Source organism: Octopus bimaculoides, chromosome 8 (genome assembly GCF_046866305.1).
Source record: "Octopus bimaculoides isolate indiv1 chromosome 8, ASM4686630v1, whole genome shotgun sequence".
In the NCBI taxonomy this organism is placed as follows: Eukaryota; Metazoa; Mollusca; class Cephalopoda; order Octopoda; family Octopodidae; genus Octopus; species Octopus bimaculoides.
The window spans coordinates 57,182,453-57,203,405 of NC_142935.1; the positions used below are offsets into that span (position 1 = coordinate 57,182,453).

At 37.0% G+C, this 20,953-nt stretch overlaps 1 protein-coding gene across 1 annotated transcript in view; it reads left to right on the forward strand.

The window, feature by feature from the left end:
• Positions 1–20,953, forward strand: part of LOC106876216 (uncharacterized) — a 106,200-nt gene that overhangs the window by 63,667 nt on the left and 21,580 nt on the right. The window contains exons 24-29 of the mRNA XM_014924684.3: positions 2,988–3,173; positions 12,442–12,519; positions 12,990–13,303; positions 15,107–15,423; positions 17,493–17,647; positions 19,955–20,116. Coding sequence (XP_014780170.2) covers positions 2,988–3,173; positions 12,442–12,519; positions 12,990–13,303; positions 15,107–15,423; positions 17,493–17,647; positions 19,955–20,116 — 1,212 coding nt within the window. The remainder of the gene's footprint in view (positions 1–2,987; positions 3,174–12,441; positions 12,520–12,989; positions 13,304–15,106; positions 15,424–17,492; positions 17,648–19,954; positions 20,117–20,953) is intronic.

Here is a 20,953-nt window from a genome sequence, read left to right on the forward strand (position 1 = left end):
ACTTGTGGAGAGACAAATTACTGAAGAGATTGTGGAGAGACAAGTTACTGAAGAGATTGCAAGAGTGCAATGAAATGATTTAACAAAAAAAAAAAAAAAAAAACCAACTAAAAGCAAAAAACTATATACTGTTTCATCATCATCATCATCATCGTTTAACGTCTGCTTTCCATGCTAGCATGGGTTGGACGATTTGACTGAGGACTGGTGCAACCGAATGGCTACACCAGGCTCCAATCTAATTTGGCAGAGTTTCTACAGCTGGATGCCCTTCCTAACGCCAACCACTCAGAGAGTGTAGTGGGTGCTTTTACGTGTCACCCGCACGAAAACGGCCACGCTTGAAATGGTGTCTTTTATGTGCCACCCGCACAAGAGCCAGTCCAGGGGCATTGGCAACGATCTCGCTCGAAAACCCTACAAGGCCAGTCAGGCAAAAGGACTGAACCAGTGCATGTGTTTATTACCGGCATAATGCCTCTCCCAAGGTTTAAATGTGAGTTGTTTGTTATTATTGTAAATCTGAAGGCAGTGAACTAGCAGAATCGTTAGCATGCCGGGGGAAATGCTTGGCAGTATTTCATCCGTCTTCTCGCTTTAAGTTCAAATTTTCCCAAGGTTGACTTTGCCTTTTATTCTTTCAGGGTTGACAAAATAAATACCAGTTGAGTACTGGAGTCGATGTAATTGACGATTCCCCCATCCCCTAAATTTCAAGCCTTGTGTCTATAATAGAAAAGTTATTATTGTAAATCTGTATATTTTTGCAGCCTGCTTCTGTAACATTCCCTCATTCACTACCCTTGTGGCAATAACAAAGAAGGCATTATTGAGATCAGTTGTAGCTGTGTGGTAAGAAGTTTGCTTCACAACCACATGGTTCTTAGTTCAATCCCACCGTGTGGCATCTAGGGCAAGTATCTTCTACTATAGACTCAGGCTGACCAAATTTTGTGAGATTATGTAGAGGGAAACTGAAAGAAGCTTGCCATGTATAAATATATGAGTGTGTTTTTGTGCCTGTATTTGTCCCCCACCACTGCTTGACAACTGGTGTTGGTGTGTTTACATCCCTGTAACTTAGTGACTCAGCAAAAAATGAACGATAGAATTAATACCAGACTTTAAAAAAAATATAAGTACTGAGGTTGATTTGTTGAACTAAAATTCTTTAAGGTGGTGCCCCAGCATGGCCACAGTCTAATGACTGAAACAAGTAAAAGATAAAAGATAAAGATTACACCAATGATGATGCAGATAAGAAAATAACAATAATGATGACAATAATGACAGTGAAATCATAAAAAATATATCTTTTGTACAAGCAACACCCATGGAGGCGCGTGGCCTAGTGGTTAGAGTGTCAGCACCATGATCGTAAGATTGTGGTTTCGATTCCTGGATCGGGCGACACATTGTGTTCTTGAGCAAAACACTTCATTTCACGTTACTCCAGTCCACTCAGCTGGCAAAAATGAGTAACGTTGCGATGGACTGGCGTCCCATCCAGCTGGTGAATACATACGCCATGGAAACCGGGAAACCGGGCCCATGAGCCTGGCTAGGCTTTAAAAGGGCGCATCTATCATCTACAAGCAACACCCAATGGATGATTCATTCATTCAAAGGTAAAACAAATGCAATGAGAGAAAATATAGGTGTAACATTTTACTTCCAAAAGTGATGAAGTCTCCAGCCAAGATAATAAGCCACACCATGGGAAAATCCATTTTTTATAAATTCAACAGTCATAGAGACTAGAGGATGTAACATCTGACTCTAGTATGAACCCAAAAATATTTAGCACCTTGGACAAGAGTCTACTGCAATAGCCACATGCTGACAAAAGCCTTGTGAGCGGATTTTGTAGGCAGAAACTGAAAGAAGTACATCATATATATATATATATATATATATATATATATATATATATATATATATATATATATATATATATGTATGTATATTAAAGTAACAAAGTTAATTTCAGGTCATAGAATGACCAATGGTTTGGCATCCACGAAGGTTGTAGTTTCATGGGCGACTCATCTGACTTTAGTCTGAAGACAGATTTAACTCTTCAGACTAGAGTCTGATGAGTTGTCCATGAAGCTACAGCCTTCATGTATGCAAAACTATTGGTCACTCTATGACTAGACATTAACTTTATTACTTTAATACTTTACTGCTCTATACTTTATATGATATATTGACAATATATATATATTTTAAAAGAATAAAAGAATATATATATATATATATATATATATATGGGTGGCACATAAGATGTACCATCCTGAGCGTGACCGTTGCCAGTACCGCCTGACTGGCCTTGTAGGGTTTTCGAGCGAGATCATTGCCAGTGCCCCTGGACTGGCTCTTGTGCGGGTGGCACATAAAAGACACCATTTCGAGCGTGGCCGTTTTCGTGCGGGTGACACGTAAAAGCACACACTACACTCTCTGAGTGGTTGGCGTTAGGAAGGGCATCCAGCTGTAGAAACTCTGCCAAATTAGATTGGAGCCTGGTGTAGCCATCCGGTTGCACCAGTCCTCAGTCAAATCGTCCAACCCATGCTAGCATGGAAAGCAGACGTTAAACGATGATGATGATGATGACGATAGTTACTGTGAGAGAAACTCTCATATTTTGGTACAAAATGCACTCCTGTTTATATTGGTAGCAGGAAGAGTTATCCCCACCACCTCCAGCACTGAGACCATCAGATCACTTGATTTCAACCTTCCTTGGTCTTGTCAGTGATGGATGTTTGAATGCTAGAGATAGCAGCGATTCCATCTCTCTTCCAGCAGGGATTATAAAATATGAAACCATCAAGCTTTGATTATCTACAGCCTCCTTACACCACCAAAAAGAAAAGAAAAATTAAGAGAGAGAGAGAGAGAGAGAGAGAAAAACTCATCATGCCTTTGTCAGAAATTGTTACTTTGAAGTAATGCAAATATTTTTATTTGATTCTTTTCAGGAATATCTGGAAATGACTGGTGATATGGTCATCACAACTCCATCTCCAGACACAAAAGTCCAACTGTTTAAAATGGTTTACCGTCATAGAAAGGACGACACTGCATTGGCAGTGAAATTCAAGAAAGTGACCAGCCCTCTAAAATTTTTGGCAAATTATGAAATTGATTACAACAAACGTCCAAGTGTAAGTTGCTGACTTTCTTTTATGCAAATTAATATCTTAAATCATATAAGACAACAAGCTGGCAGAATCATCATTGGCATGCGAGGCAAAATGCTTAGCGGCATTTTGTCTGTCTCAATGTTCTGATTTCAAATTCCACCAAGGCTAACTTTGCCTTTCATCCTTTCGGGTTGATAAATTAATACCAGTTGAACACTGGGGGTTGATGTAATCAGCTTACCCACTCCTTCAAATTTGCTGGCCTTGTGCCAAAATTTGAAACCAATATATTAAACAATATACATTCATATGTATATACATATATGCAGAGCTGGGCGTAAGTCTGTTAATCTGCTAATCGTTAATTAACGAAGTTAACATTTTTGTTAATGATATAACTTTTAAGTTAACTTTGAAAATAATTATCGAACTAATTAACTTCCATTATCTTTAGCTTCCATTAACTCAAGTCTGTTAACCCAAAAATTTGATAAAAGCTGGTAAACATTTAAAAGTTTCTATTGTTTTCAGATTGTCTTAGCATATTTAATATTGTATGTGTCATTCTTTCAACCCCGATATAATGCCACTTGTCGTTATAAATAACTTGTAGGACCTCATTTGGCCCTGCTTGGATTTGAAACCAAATCCACCTGCTTGTTGCTTGCAAAGACAGCAGGAAATTTCTTTGTCCTGTCAAGAGAAAACAGTGATTGATGTCCCCCCACCCTTTCTTTTCCAGAAAAAAGTGGCTTGTGGTGGGTTTGGAGGTCAGATACATTGAATGCACCCCCCCCCCCCCCCAAAAAAAAAACTGGAAAAAAATTATTCCACTTTAGGGTACGAAATATTTACCAAAAGAATAAAATCTTGTACCTATTATACCTGTATTTTAATTAATTCAAATTAATGTACCTCATCTTGAAAAGTAACAACATTTTTATTGGCTGCCATCTGGGATAATTTTAGTAACAAATCAAACAGGTAAGATGCATTAAAAATTTCAATTTTAGTGTTTATCCATAATGTTATTGCTTTTACACCTGTTAATTAAATTTACCTGTCCATAAAAGTCAAATTCACTCAGCAAGATCAGCTAAAATTACATAACCTATAAACCAGTGGTATATAAAGCACCCAGTGACAAAATTTCAAATCTGTATGCAAAATATTTACAAGGTCACAAGCAATTATTGTGGACACCCCTCTTGAACCTGAATAATTCAAACTAACATGAACAAATAAGCATTACATTCGACAAATTAATATGAATACTAAAGATATTTTTAGGTGGGTTTCTTTTTCTTACACACATACATAACATGGCCTCGTGTATTACTTTGACATCATCATTCCATAAAATTTGTTTATGGGGAGAAAAATATTGAAAAATATCAATAAATATGAGTGAGAAAAAAATGAGGAGGGAGGTTTTGGGATGTGCTAGAAACAACAGCCAGAGCTCCCTTAAATCACACATTTTCCTCTGAAATTATTAACAATCTTTATCTTTAAACCGAAAATGTTTCTCTCACGGGTTCTAAGTGCGTAGGGAAAAAAAATGGCCAAAATCGTTTCGAACTAGGGTGGTGAGGGGGTGGCAGAAGTGATGAAAATTTTTTTCTTATTTTGCGTGAAAAGATGCCTCCCACCATTCTGAAGAATTTGGTGAAGAACATTGGAAAAAAATCCCCGTCAAAACGGAGAAATTCCAACTTATGTGGGCCGTCTGATCCGAAAATCCGTTTTCCAGAAACTCCTCCGCCCCCTTCCAAAACTTTTGACAACAAACTTCTTTGTAATCGTAATCTAAATGGTTTGAAAGGTATCTGTATAAAATTCCATTAAAAAATACCTATTTTCCAGTAAGTTATGAGGGGAAAATGTTGGGTCCTGTGAATTTTCCGAAACTCCTCTCCCCAACCCCTCAGAAATTGTTTTCCAACAAATCTTTACATACACCCAATCTACAGGATATAACCGATTATTTGGTGAAAGTTCCGTTAAAAGTATCCATTTTTCTGGAAGACATGAAGCAACAAAGTCGGTGGAGTATTAAACTGTAGTTAACGGATTAATGTTAACTTCCGTTACCTTTTAAAGAATTAACGGATCAACGGTTAACGAAGTTGACTTTTGGTTAACGGATTAATGATTAACGAAGTTAACTTTTCGATTAACGGTGCCCACCTCTGCATATATGCATACAGTCAGCCAATGAAACAGACAGACAGACAAACAGACACACAGAGTCAGCCAACCAGGCAGACAAACATGCATACACATACACGCACACGCACACACACACACACACATACAACCAGCCAGCCAATCAGACAGAAAGACACGCACGCACACACAGTCAGGCAAACAGGCATGCACACACACACACACACACATGCATACATACATACAACCAGCCAGTCAGACAGAAAGACACGAACGCACACACACACACACACACACACATATACACATACATACACACATACTTACATACATATAACGTATGGCTTAGACGTTCCCATCAAAATCACTAAATCGAGGATTTGATTGCTCTACACATCTTAAGCAAATATTATTTTCTAAAGCCAAGCTCTGAGCTGTACTTTGTGAGTTGAAACTAGAAAGATGGAAACTGTAGAGAAGCCCGTCAAATGAATTGTACTTGTAATCCAAAATGCAGCTTGGTCATACTGTTGTGATGTCGTGTGAGAATCAGATAAATGGTACATATGTCTTTGGATTACTCAGCCACTCACAGACTAATAAGCCTTGTAGTTTAATTGCTCAAATAACTGAACACCCGTGGTTTGAATTCTGAACGAGATCCATTGTATTAGTTATTAATCCGGGTTGGAATGTATAAATTTGAAGTTGATGGCCACATAGTTTTCAGTCTTAAACTTCGACTGCGTTGTCTCACAAGGGACATAACTCTTTTTAGGACTAACTCCCTGCGGCACTGGGTTGTTTCCCCTGGATTTGAAAAATCCTTTTAAAAATGCGTTGAAGAAAAAGAATGTGGAGATGTGTAGCTTAGTGGTTAGGAGTGATCGTAAGATTGTGGTTTCGATTCCTGGACCGAGCGATGCGTTGTGCTCTTGCGAAAAACACTTCATTTCACATTGGTCAAGTCCACTAAGCTGGCACAAACGAGAAAAATCCCATGATGGACGTGTGTGTTGTTTAGGGGTGGAATATATATGCCCCAGAATCTGGGAAACTGGCCCTATGAACTTATTGCCTAGGGAAGGATCTTTGATCCTTCGAAGATAAAGATTTTACACACACACACACACACGAAAGTCTATGAGGATTAATTAATACAGTTTTTGAAGTGTAATGGTGATTTTAAAAAAAATTATTTTCTTAAAAAATATTGACATCTTTTATGAAGATTTTGCTAACCTTTTTGGGGAAGAAGTTTTTTTCTAGAATGTGAGCACTTTTGTTAAACCTTTTCAAACACACACGCTCTTAAAGAGGAAGTTATTTTTGCAGTTTTGATACCTGGACAAATTCTTATATATGTATATTTTACCAATATTGAATATATGGATTCATACATATTATATTCTTTGCTTTGGAGTGAACCAGTGAACTTGGGTGTTTAACATCCCTTTGAAGGCTTTAGATACGTACTTCTATATATATGTATATAAAGAAAAGAGGGAAAGGAAACAAAGAAATAAAGAACAATTGTAAAACGTGTGTGTGTGTGTTTGTGTGTGTGTGTGTGTGTGTGTATGTGTGTATTTATATCATACATTTTATAAAATGTATATAATCACACATACATACATACATAAATGCATATATATATATATATATATATATATATATACACACACACACATATGTATGTATGTATGTATGTATGTATATGAAGGTAGTGGCCTAATGGTTAGGGTGTTATACTCACAATCACTAGATTATGGGTTTGATTCCTGAATCAGGTAGCACATTGTATTCTTGAGCAAAACACTTCATTTCTTATTGCTCTGCAATCATTTTGACATCTGACATGCAGAACACCATACAGGCAGTGTCGGCCTGATGGCAGGTAGTGAGCTAATATACAGGACATGCATTTAATCACTATAAACAAATCATGTGTACAGGTCACTCAAGAAAACTGAGCACTCAGATGTTATCTTTGACAAGAGATTCTATCATATATGATGATGAAGATAACGATATACCAGAATTATAAGAGATAAGTAGGTCAACATATAAACAGTGTAAAAAGAAAAAAATTATTGTACTCATAATTGTTAGTTTACTAATAAAACTATGAAATAGGTATGAAAGCAATTAAAGAATATTACCAAAAATTATATTTTCAACATTTGATAAATTAAATGAGGTAGAAAAAGAGAAGATGAAGCAGTAACAATATGAGTAGAGGAAGGAGGGGATGAACAAAGAGGAACTTAAACTTTCATCCAAAATCTTACAAGTTATTGGTATCTCTAATGTGATACAAGATGTAAAATTTCAACTAAATTCATTTGGTTTCCAGATTAAGAGTTTAGTCATAACAATGTCCTACCTCTTATATTTAACTTCACTTAAAGAAATGTCTGTTGCTCTGAATAAACAAATTTTACCTTGTATAATGGGTCTGTTAATTATTATTCATTATTAGCAATGGGCTTCTCGCTTCTCTCCTAGAGTAAGATCTCTGCTGAATGTGAAGTTTCTGCTCTCAGGGGAGGCTGTGACAGCAATCAATAAGATAAGACAGCTGTCACCGAGTCTATAAAGGTCAATAGAGATGAACATATGTTGGTAACCATCAAAACAAACGTTTATAGAATTACTATCAAAGTTACTCTGAATCGAAAGTGTAGGGCCCATTGCATTCTTTTCTCAGTCACTAAGTTGCCTTTTAGAAAAGAAGAAACTAATGTGACAGATGAAGCTATCGAAAAATGATATCACACACACACACACACAACATGCATACATACATACATACATACATACCTTATTAACATACATACATACATACATACCTTATTAACATACATGCACACACAGAGAAATGTTGAAGTTCTTGCAAAAAATTCTTGACACAATCAGAATATTTTAAAAAAACTTTCTTAAAAGTTACAATTTACAAAAATTTGGTGGGAAACTGTATGACAGGCACTGTTTAGAAAGAAGCTTTTGTATTGTGTGTAAGAGTTTTATTGTTCACTTTTTCAAATACATGTATTATGGACTAATCTGTATAGAGGAATCATGCTGAATATAAAATACAAAAGTATGATTACAAACGTAAAAATATCACATTGGCAACTATAACTTGTGCCATTCTCTTATAAAATCTTACACTGACTTTGGTCCTTTTATGCTGCTGGTGATGCACCATTGTACAATTTATGGTGTTGCTTCAGTGAGTAACTTCTTAGAACTTCATAAATCTCTCTGTCTACCTAAACTGGTCCTCTGTCAATTATGACAATGGGTGTTCCAGTTGATCCATTCAACAGAAGTGACTGCTCGTAAAATTAGCGTGCAAATGGCTGAGCACTCCACAGACATGTGTACCTTTAACGTGGTTCTCAGAGAGGTTCAGCTTTATATAGAATGTGACAAGACTTGCCCATTGAATTACAGGTACAAGTCATTTTTGCCAGCTGGGTGGACTGGAGCAAGATGAAATAGTGTCTTACTTAAGGACATAACACGCCACTGGGACTCAAACTCATAACCTTGTGATTGTGAGCCAAATACCTCTGACTACTAAGCCATGCACCTTCACCTCTGTCAATCTGGCATTACAAGGTTGATGTATTTTGTACAGGTACAAAATCAACAATATCTGGCTCTTCTGCTTAAGCCCTTCACTCCCTATAAAACATTCGGTGTTCTTGAATCTTGACAGGCTTTTCGTCAAGTTGGGTACCTATTTCCTAATATATGATTATAATTTAAAATATATAAATCTTGAGATTTTATTTGAATAATATTGTAAATATATATAGTGGCTGAGTGGTAAGTAGCTTGCTTACCAACCACATGGTTCCGGGTTAAGTCCCACTGCGTGGCATCTTGGGCAAGTGTCTTCTACTATAGCCTCGGACCCACCAAAGCCTTGTGAGTGGATTTGGTAGATGGAAACTGAAAGAAGCCCGTCGTATATATGTATATATATATGTATGTTTGTGTGTCTGTGTTTGTTCCCCCAACATCGCTTGACAACCGATGCAGGTGTGTTTACGTCCCCGTAACTTAGCGGTTCGGCAAAAAGAGACTGATAGAATAAGTACTAGGCTTACAAAGAATAAGTCCTGGGGTCGATTTGCTCGACTAAAGGCGGTGCTCTAGCATGGCTGCAGTCAAATGACTGAAACAAGTAAAAGAGTAAAAGAGAGTAAAGAGTATATATATATATAAATATATATATATATATATATATATATAAGTCAGTAAATAGTGGGGTTGTGTTAACCGCACGTGGAGAAATAATAGGAAAATGAAAAAAAGCCAGAATGCTGAACTGGAAGCATAATTTAATAAAGATTTTTTCTAACCAGTTTTCATTGCGGTGAAGCAAATTATCAAGAAGAAGGAGAATGAAAATGTTTTTTTACAAAGAAGTACAAAAAAGTACAAAATGAAGAAAATAATATATAAAACAATAATATATAAAAAAATAAATATACCCATACATTATATTGTCTTTGAGCTTTTGTAGTTCAATAGTAGTTCATGTATAAATTGGTAGGAAAAATAAGGATGCATGAGAGTTGAGAGTTTTGTTAGGTTTAAAAAAAGGGTTAAAAGTTTGTGTTAAGCAGGAAATGTGGTGTCAAAACAGGAAGTGTGTGTAAGGGGAGACAAGTGTTTTTAGTTAGAGTTATGAACTCTTTTTTTCCCAACAGGAAGTTTGTGTCCACATCTTTTTAATGGATAACTGGAAAAGATATTTGGATGATTGTTTCATCATATGGAATGAACCCTATGAAAAACTTCTAGAATTCAAAACCATTCTTAATAACATACATCCCAACATTCAATTCACTATGGAATTCAGCAAACATCATCTCCCTTTTCTTGATCTCTTAATCATAAAAACACCTAATAACCAAATCACAACCGACATCTACCACAAACCTACAGACTCACAACAATACCTCCTTTTTAGCTCATGCCACCCAAAACACACCAAGATAAATATCCCCTTTAATTTAGCTAAAAGAATTTGCACCATTGTCTCTGACCCAACCACTCAAGAAATACGCTTACAAGATCTCAAAAAAACACTGTTACAACGCCAATATCCCTCCACACTCATAGATCTTGGAATAAAACGTGCCAAGGAACTTGACAAAAACACACTAAAAACTAACCAACATAATAACACACCCAACCCCAAAATACTTCCATATATCTCCACCCATAACCCCAATAACATCGAAGCATTCACCACAATTAAACAAAACCTCCCCTTACTCACCACAGACCCGAAAATGAACAATATCATTAATACACACAAAGTCCTTAAATGCAAAAGGCAACACAAATCTTTGAAAACATTATTAACCAATTCCAAACTACATACACCACTTCCACCCCCATCAGTTAAAAAATGTGCACGCCCTAATTGTGGCACCTGCCCCTACCTACTTGAAGGCTCTGAATTTACCTTCAAACGAGGAACAAAGTTTAAAATTAAAACCAATTTCTCTTGTTCCTCGGGTAACCTCATTTATGTCCTTACTTGCGCAGGTTGCCAAAACTTCTATATCGGACAGACGAGCCTCCCATTACGTAGAAGAGTAGCTGTCCATAAGGAACAAATAAACCTCCCTCAATACCGCCAAATTCCACTCAGTGGCCACATAGACTCTTGCGCCAGAAACAAAAACCCTAAATTCATTATATTCCCTTTCTATCAATGTAAAGACAGAATCTCCACACAAGAAAGAATCAACAAGGAGAATCTTTTCATAGAGAAATTCCAACCTTTTCTTAACACACACACCCCTCAGTGACCTTATTTCTCTATGAACAGACACAAACTTCCTGTTGGGAAAAAAAGAGTTCATAACTCTAACTAAAAACACTTGTCTCCCCTTACACACACTTCCTGTTTTGACACCACATTTCCTGCTTAACACAAACTTTTAACCCTTTTTTTAAACCTAACAAAACTCTCAACTCTCATGCATCCTTATTTTTCCTACCAATTTATACATGAACTACTATTGAACTACAAAAGCTCAAAGACAATATAATGTATGGGTATATTTATTTTTTTATATATTATTGTTTTATATATTATTTTCTTCATTTTGTACTTTTTTGTACTTCTTTGTAAAAAAACATTTTCATTCTCCTTCTTCTTGATAATTTGCTTCATCGCAATGAAAACTGGTTAGAAAAAATCTTTATTAAATTATGCTTCCAGTTCAGCATTCTGGCTTTTTTTCATTTTCCTATATATATATATATATACTCTTTTACTTGTTTCAGTCATTTGACTGCGGCCATGCTGGAGCACCGCCTTTAGTCGAAGAGTAAAAGAGAGTAAAGAGTATATATATATATATATATATATATATATATACTCTTTTACTCTTTTACTTGTTTCAGTCATTTGACTGCAGCCATGCTGGAGCACGGCCTTTAGTCGAATCAAATCGACCCCAGGACTTATTCTTTGTAAGCCTAGTACTTATTCTATCGGGTCACTTTTTGCCGAACCGCTAAGTTACGGGGACGTGAACACACCAGCATCGATTGTCAAGCGATGATGGGGGGGGGACAAACACAGACACACAAACACATACATATATATACATATATACGACGAACTTCTTCCAGTTTCCGTCTACCAAATCCACTCACAAATCTTTGGTCGGCCCGAGGCTATAGTAGAAGACACTTGCCCAAGGTGCCACGCAGTGGGACTGAACCCGGAACCATGTGGTTGGTAAGCAAGCTACTTACCACACAGCCACTCAGATTATATTTTGAGGTCTGTGCATTGGGGTGGAGGTGGAGAATGTAATAATTATATGTATATAATGTTATATTATACTAACCATAGAAATGGTTATTAAATCTCCAGTAGATTCTAAAATTACCTCCTTGTCATTACTGCCATAAATATTCTTGTAAACTATTATCTGAACGGTTCCTCCTACAAACTTTTAAGTAAATTAGTAAATAGTTCACATTTCAATACATACACATATACACGTGGGCACATGCACACACGTGCACACACACACACACACATTAAATTTTATATTTGCTTACTTACTTTCAGAGAAAAAGACGTTCAACTAAGAAACTTCTGAAAAAGCTTGCCGATCTTGCCAAAAGGATAAGCGCTGGAGATTTTCAGGTTAGATACTCAGAACTTTATATTCTTCTTACATTACTCTAAAACCTTCTACCTCCACCAAATCTGCCATAACTGGCACTCTGTCAATTATGACAATTAGGGTTCCTGTTGATCCATTCAACAGAACTGCCTGCGCGTAAAATTAGCATGCAAATGGCTGAGCACTCCACAGACATGTGTACCTTTAACATGGTTCTCAGAGAGATTCAGCATTATATAGAATGTGACAAGACTTGCCCATTGAATTACAAGTACAGAGACTTGCTTGTAATACTATTATTGTATATAGAACTTGATATTTCTTTCTCTGGTACTATGTTAGTGCCGGAGTTACTATATTCTTGTATATATTGTGGTATCAAATATAATGGCATGTCTAGAACTGTATATATTACATTTTAGCATTTGTATATATATATATATATAAATTATTTATATACTTGTTTAATTATTCTTTCTTATTGCCATAGGAAACACCCAAACCAGAAATTAGAACAAGACCACCATCAACTTCACAGCCGAGTCCTTCTCCAACCTTTTCACCAGGACCCCACCATGATATCTTTTATAAGGCTTATAACTTTTTGAAAAATGGACCTGAAAATTGGATAAACCGTGTATCAGTCCAATTTGAGACCATCCCACAGGTGAACCCAAGATCTAAAACAATATACAGCATTGAACACAAAATTAAGGTTGATGTTAATTACCCCCAGTGGCATGGTCAGGAGAAGATTAAGGTCGATGCAGCCTTTGGTGCTGCCCAAATACTGGATGGAGAAAAGTAAGTCTTTTCATTTGTTTCGTTAATTAAACAGTGGATGCATCCATATATGAATGTAGGAATGTGTCCAAGTGTAGGTGTGGCCAGGATGTTTTCAATACTGTAGATATGTCTATGTATAAACCCATCACCGTAGTCATAGGATCGCGGTTTCAATTCCCAGACCGGGCGTTGTGAGTGTTTATTGAGCGAAAACACCTAAAGCTCCATGAGGCTCCGGCAGGGGATGGTGGCAAACCCTGCTGTACTCTTTCACCACAACTTTCTCTTACCTCCTGTTTCTGTTGTGCCTGTAATTCAAAGGGTCAGCCTTGTCACACTGTGTCACGCTGAATATCCCCGAGAACTACGTTAAGGGTACATGTGTCTGTGGAGTGCTCAATCACTTGCACGTTAATTTCACGAGCAGGCTGTTCTGTTGATTCGATCAACTGGAACCCTCGACGTCGTAAGCGACGGAGTGCCAACAAAACCCATCACTACTGAACCGACCAAATTTTTTGCTGGTAGTGCAACATATGCTAATCATATGCAAATCTGTCCTCACAGCCTCTTTGTGCTGGCCAGTAAAAATAAAATTTGCATACTAAGTCATCATCATCATCATCTTCATCAACAACACCACCACCACAAATCATCATTATCATCATCTTGTTTCTTTTCTCGATCATTTCTCTCCCAATTTTTTTTCTGCCATTCTGTTGCTTGTCTGATTGAGGCAACATGAAATTAGTTTTGGAATCCCTGCTTACCAATGTAATTAGTCAATCAGACTAATGTAATTAGTCAATCACTTCAAATTCATTCCTTTACCTCCTCAGTTCAAGTATCAGGGTAAATAGGAGGTGTGGCATGGAGGAGGGGAGGAGGTGGGGGTGAAGATGAAGGGGGCAGAAGGATGGGTGAAGAAGGAGGGGTAGGAAGAAAGAAGAGGAGAGGGAAGGAGAGGTAAAGAAGAGCAGAGGGGAGGGAGGAGGAAGTGGAGAGTGGAGGGGAAAGGAGGAAGGAAGAGGGCAAGAGGAAGGAAAAGGAGGAGGAGGTGGAGGAAGAGGGAAGGATTGAAGGAGGGAGGGAAGAAGGGAAGGAGGGAGGAAGAAGTAAATTTCTTTGCAGAAGGGTTAGCCATGTTTTATTCCCTTGCCTTTCTCACAAATATTTCTCAAGTGTTCAGTTTCGATACAGTAAATGCTTACAGAGTGAATTATTGTAGCATCAACACATCCTGGTCCCCATATTATTAGAGTTCTGGTCTTTATCATAAATTGGAAAGGAAACAGCAGAGAAAAAACATTGAAAAATTTACTGTTTAACTTGTATCATCGTCATCGTCATCATCATCACCGCCACCACCACCACCACAACCATCACCACCACCACCACCACCACCACCACCACCACAACCGCCACCGCCGCCACCACCGCCATCATTTAATGTCAGCTTTCCATGCTGGCATGAGTTGGATGGCTTGGTAGGAGCAGGCAAGCCAGAGGACTGTGCTAGCTTCTACTGCTAGTTTTGGTGTGGTTTCTATGGCTAGATGTCCTTCCTAATGCTAACCCAACTACTTCACAGAGTGTACTGGGTTGTCTTGTATCTGGCACCATGTGGAGAATTCCGGAAAGTACCCCACTACCAAAAATTAGATAACTTGATTCCTGTGTGTCCAATGCACATGAATGGAATGAAACACACTTGGCTCCTGCACAATACAGGTTAATCTCATATGACTATAGACTTTTGATTACAATATATTTGGAAACTATATAATTGTTTTTAAATGAAATTCACCATTCCAATTTCAGGAAGTGGGCTGAGATCTCCTTCAAGGGCAACCGTTTACCTAAGAACACTGACATGACGTTCCATTTGATAGAAAAAACAAACTATCTTAATTACAGCCACGAATTGAAATCTACCAAAGTTGCCAATAAATTTTCTTTTGAGAAAGTTGATGACAGTGAGTTTAACTTGGTCCACAAATTGGAAGTACCATTTCTACAACAAAATTTCGATATTCAGTTCAAAATGTCACATGAAGACCATGAAAAGTACCTGAAAGTTATGTCAAAAATTACCTCAGATCAATGGAAAAAGCTTGCACATGAATATTACTCAGATCGTAAGTTTATTTATTACATCATCATCGTCATCATCATCATCATTTAACATCCATTGTTCATGCTGGCATGAGTTGGACGGTTTGACTGGACTGGCACACTGAAAGGCTGTGCCAGGCTCCAGTCTGATTTTGCATGGTTTTCTATGGTTGGATACCCTTCCTAATGCCAACCACTCCGAGAGCGTAATGGGTGCTTTTACATGCCACTGGCATGGGTACCATTTGCGGGACACCGATATCTGCCATGAATGTGATTTTGCTTGGCTTGATGGGTCTTCTTAAGCATGACATAATGCCAAAGATCTTGGTCATTGCTTTCATGAAGCCTAACACTCCAAAGGAACTCAGCCGCTTTTTCTTCTGAGTCAATTTTAAAAGAAACCTGAATGAGAATAGTGGACCATAAAAACATTTTAAATTTCTTACCGATTCCAGGCTTATACATGTCACTACCCTGGCATTGTGGGCCCTGGGTGGAGTGAAAGAATGCAGAACAGAAGTTTTCTGATTTCAATAAATTATGACAAATGTGGTTTCCATTATTATACCAAAAAAGAGCCAAGTATGAGAAAATTAAAAATAATTCATTTCCTTTCACATCATCAATGTCATACGCTTAATATATGTATTTTGTCTGTGTGCTCATTGGCTGTAGGATAGTGCCAAGGGTAAAAGTCCCTCTAAGATGTTAAGTGTTAAAAAACACTGAATACTTCAAAGTAAGTATCATTAACTTTTTTGTGTTCAGATTACTTAGTTGAATGTCATGCTTATTTATTCCTATTGTCTTGCATCAATCATGTATTATCTCATAGCTTTGAGGTCTCAATGAGGTGATTGTTTATTTTTAGAATGATATTGTAGGGTAGGTGTGTGAGGCTACCAGTTTGAATGTCAAAACAGGTAAGATATTTGGGCCCGGATATGGTCAATTTAAATGCTAGAAAGTTAAGGGACTTTTCTTCTAGGATGCTATCCCACAGCTAATGAGGACATAAACAAAATATGTATCTTAAGTATGCATCATCACTAATATTTATATCATAAGGGCTGTTTATAGTTCAAATTTAATTTCCTTTGGCATTGGTCCATTGAAATATATGTTTTTTTTAGAGGGAATATCTACAATTAGATGGAAAGTTTGATAAAAACATCAGAATAATGACTCTGGTTGACAATGTTCTGTCTTGTAGATGAATATCTAATGATTTTGTTTCTCTAATTAGTTAGCATGGTTTAACTCTTTAGCATTTAGATTATTCTGTAAAATGTAATGCTTAATTATTTGCATTAATCAAGCATTATCTCATAGCTTTGTGATCTTGATGATGTGATTGTTTATCTTTAGAATGACATTGCTGGGTATGTGTGAGAGGCAGAATTTGGGCAGAGAACACCAGATGCCATTTGGCCTCATTGGGACTTATCAACGATGTATTTGCATTAAGTATGATACATAGATGGCTATTTTGATTTAATACTATTTTTATTGCATATAATGAATTTTCATTTAGCCAGGCAACTATTTGCAATACCAGTGAATGCTTTATTCCATGTTTCCTATATATCAGCGACAACAAATCTCATTTAAGCATGTAGTTGACTTTGAGTATCTGCCATTGACAAGGTCCAATAGGGCTGAAATGTATCTGGCATTCTAGCTAGCTGCTGCTACTGCTGGTGGGATGATCTTCATCTTCTGATATATATTGTATTTTAAAACATAGCACATAAAAGATTTTATGTCTGGATAAATACTGCAGTCAATTTGCCTTTGAACAAATTTAATTCATGGCAAACTGCAGTGGGAATGGTTTTTTACAGGTCAAGCAGTCCTGAACATATTTAAATTAATCTAAATATTTGATTAACTCTCAACACTGCTTTCACATGCCAACTACATATTTCAAAATTACTTCATTTATTTTCTGAAATTTAAATTTGTGTCAATAACTTTGTATTCTTATAAGATATTTAATACAATATTTTATTGTCAGTATGCATAATAAGTACAACAAACATACAATATACATGTCATGCAGACAAAATATTATAAACCTTTCTTACAGAAACCTGGAGTGGCTATTTTATGCTGACACCAGAATATGGACTGAACAGAACTTCAAGTTTTATACATCAGTATGTCAATTATACTTCAAAATGGGATTTAATATGTAATAAAGAAAAAGTTTACATGTATCTCCAGGCATATGTTGAAGGAAAGGTAAAGTATTTGATTTGACATGTTTTCACTTTCTTTACTTTTTCTTCAAAGAGATTACTCAACCAAACAGAGTCTTGTTTATTAATGATTCATTCATCATCGATCTGAGGCAACACAGTATACTCCATTGTGAACCATGTTACACTTAGCATGGATTGATCTGTGATAATTTGTGTTGGTGATCAGTCGAAGATTCTGCTTGTACAGCACCCACAATGCTCAGCCACCCAGAATGCACTGACTATCATATGTGTTTACATGATTATGCTCTGAGGCTGCTTATATTTTATATAGATTTATGTACTCATACCCATCGAATTCTGTCATGGTTGACTTTGCCTTTCGAGGATTGATAAAATAAGTTGATCGCTGGGGTCAATGTAATTGACTTAACTACTCCTGGGTGTATCCTTCTGGCAAGCCATGTTGAGCCAGTGTAGCAAAGTAGGCTCATCAAACCAGCATGATCTCAAGCTCAAATTCACGGCTTCCACTTCAGACTGTGGTGGGTGGAGAGGCCTTTACACTGCAGTAGATTGAACACCCAATCCAAACCCAGGACTAATAAAGAGAACATCCCAGAACATCAGCTTTCTGGAATTCCCTTCTTGCACAACCGCTGACTTGCAACCATAATCGACTTTGAGGGATGTAAAGGTCATAGACACAACTTCTTCCTCCAAATCAATCATCGCCATAATTTAATGCCTGTTTTCCATACTGACATGGTTTAGATGGTTTGACAGGAATTAGTGAGTTTGAGGATTGCACTAAGCTTTACTGTCTGCTTTAGCTGAATGCCCTTCTTAATGCCAACCACTTTACATAATGTACTGGGTGCTTTTTATGTGGCACCAGTGAGGTCACCAAGTAATATGCAAGTCAAGAGCTCTCTCAACTGAGGTGGGAGTAGTATTAAAGGAGGTGGCTTTGTGTCAGGTAATGAGAGGTTAGAATATTAGTAGGGGGACAGGAATAAGTGCTTTGCAGTTGAAGAGATACATCACTAGCGCAGATGGTAAAAGTAAGAGAGAGAGGAGACAAAGAGCAAAAGGAAAAAGAATATAGTGAAGATGTTTTGGGGCATAAAATAATTAAAAAAAACATCTATATAATTTTGTAATAGTATCACATGTTTTAAAATGAAGATTTTTGGATAACATGCTTCTCAATCAAGATGTAATGGCCATGAGTAGAAAAATAATCAAGTGATAAAAGTGCAACCCAGTTTGCCTTGGAACATCATCATCATCATTATCATCATTATTGTCACTGTTGTTATCATCATCGTCATCATCATCATCATCATCATCATTTAATGTTTGCTTTTCATGTTGGCATGGGTTGGGTGGTTTGACAGGAGCTGGCAAGCCAGAGAGCTGCACTAGGCTCCATTGTCTGCTTTGGTATGGGTTTCTGTGGCTGGATGCCCTTCCTAATGCCAACCACTTTACAGAGTGTACCTGGTTCTTTTAATGTGGCACCAGCACCAGCAGGGTTGCCAGTAACTTGCAAGGCAATGACTTCTCAGCTGGGAGAGGGAGTCGAACAGAGGGAAGTCACTTTATGCAAGGTTATTGGTTAGAATACAATAGTGGGATGGAGATAAGTGTTTTACTATAGAAGAGATACACTTTACTCTTTTACTTGTTTCAGTCATTTGACTGAGGCCATGCTGGAGCACCGCCTTTAGTCGAGCAAATCGACCCCAAGACTTATTCTTTGTAAGCCTAGTACTTATTCTATCGGTCTCTTTTGCCGAACCGCTAAGTTACGGGGATGTAGACACACCAGCATCGGTTGTCAAGCGATGTTGCGGGGACAAACACAGACACAAAATATACATGCACACACACACATACATATATACGACGGGCTTCTTTCAGTTTCCCTCTACGAAATCCACTCACAAGGCTTTGGTTGGCCCAAGGCTATAGTAGAAGAAACTTGCCCAAGGTGCCACACAGTGGGACGAAATCCAGAACCATGTGGTTGGTAAGCAAGCTACTTACCACACAGCCACTCCTACGCCTTGGCTACTTCAGTAGAAAAAGAGAGGAAAGGAAGGGGAGATAATGTTAGAGAGAAAGATAGAAAGACATTGAGAGTGAGAGAAAGAGAGCTAAATAGATGGAGTTGGAGATGTATTAACGCAGGGTTTTAGAGCAATGGATTACCGTAAAGCCTTGAAATAATCCCTTCTTCAATGACTTAAATAATAAAGACTAAGGATACTTGGTAACTAAAAAGCATACTATAAAAGCATTTCTAGATTTTTCTAATTTATTCCTTTATTCATTTATACAGCATCCGGCCATTATATCCATGGATGGTCTGGTAGTAATTGAAGAGGCCAAAAATACTGACTTGCCAAAAATATCAGTAAAACTTTTATTGCCAGATGTTATGCTTCGGTTCGCAGGACGTGTAACTGATGAGAAGAATCTGATTCTAGAAATAAAGAAAGACGTATGTCTATGTGTTTTTTTAAAATCCATTTATAAGCATGAATACATACATACATACATACATACATACATTAATTCATACATTCACACATACATACATACATACATACTTAAAGACAGATAGACAGATACATATAAATGCACATACACACACATGCATATATTGATAAAAGCAGCTAGGTACAATATAAAACCATATAAGAAAAATCTAATCGTCACTAATTGTGACTGAGGGTGCTGAGAGCACCTATATTGCAAGAAATAAGAGTTAAAACTCTTACAGCTGTGTGAAAAGCACATTTACATATACTGACAGGGGAGATGACTGTCCTATGAACAAAGTTAGAAACACAGGATCGGTTTCATCACTAACTTTGGGACTCATCAGCAGTGTCACTTCCATTGCTTCAATATATATATATATATATATATATATATATGTATATAAATATATATATACAAATATATATATATATATATATATATATATATATATATATATATATATATATATAGAGAGAGAGAGAGAGAGAGAGAGAGAGAGAGGGAGATGTATGTTGTATGTAATATATATATAAGCAAAATTTAGGGTTAGTTAAAATATGTTTGTAACATATTTCAACTGCTAAAAGCAATTTCACTGCAGTTACTGTAGAGAAAATTTTTCTCTTATGGTAAAAAGGTATGAAAACAACCTAGCTGTTCAGTGTTGCCATCTATCAGGACTCTCAGACTACAATGTTTCTAGCTCATTGACTTTTATCCATTGGTAGTACCTAAGAGAAACAACTCTGAACAGATCCTATAAAGTAATAGCCTTATGTAAATTACAGTCAAC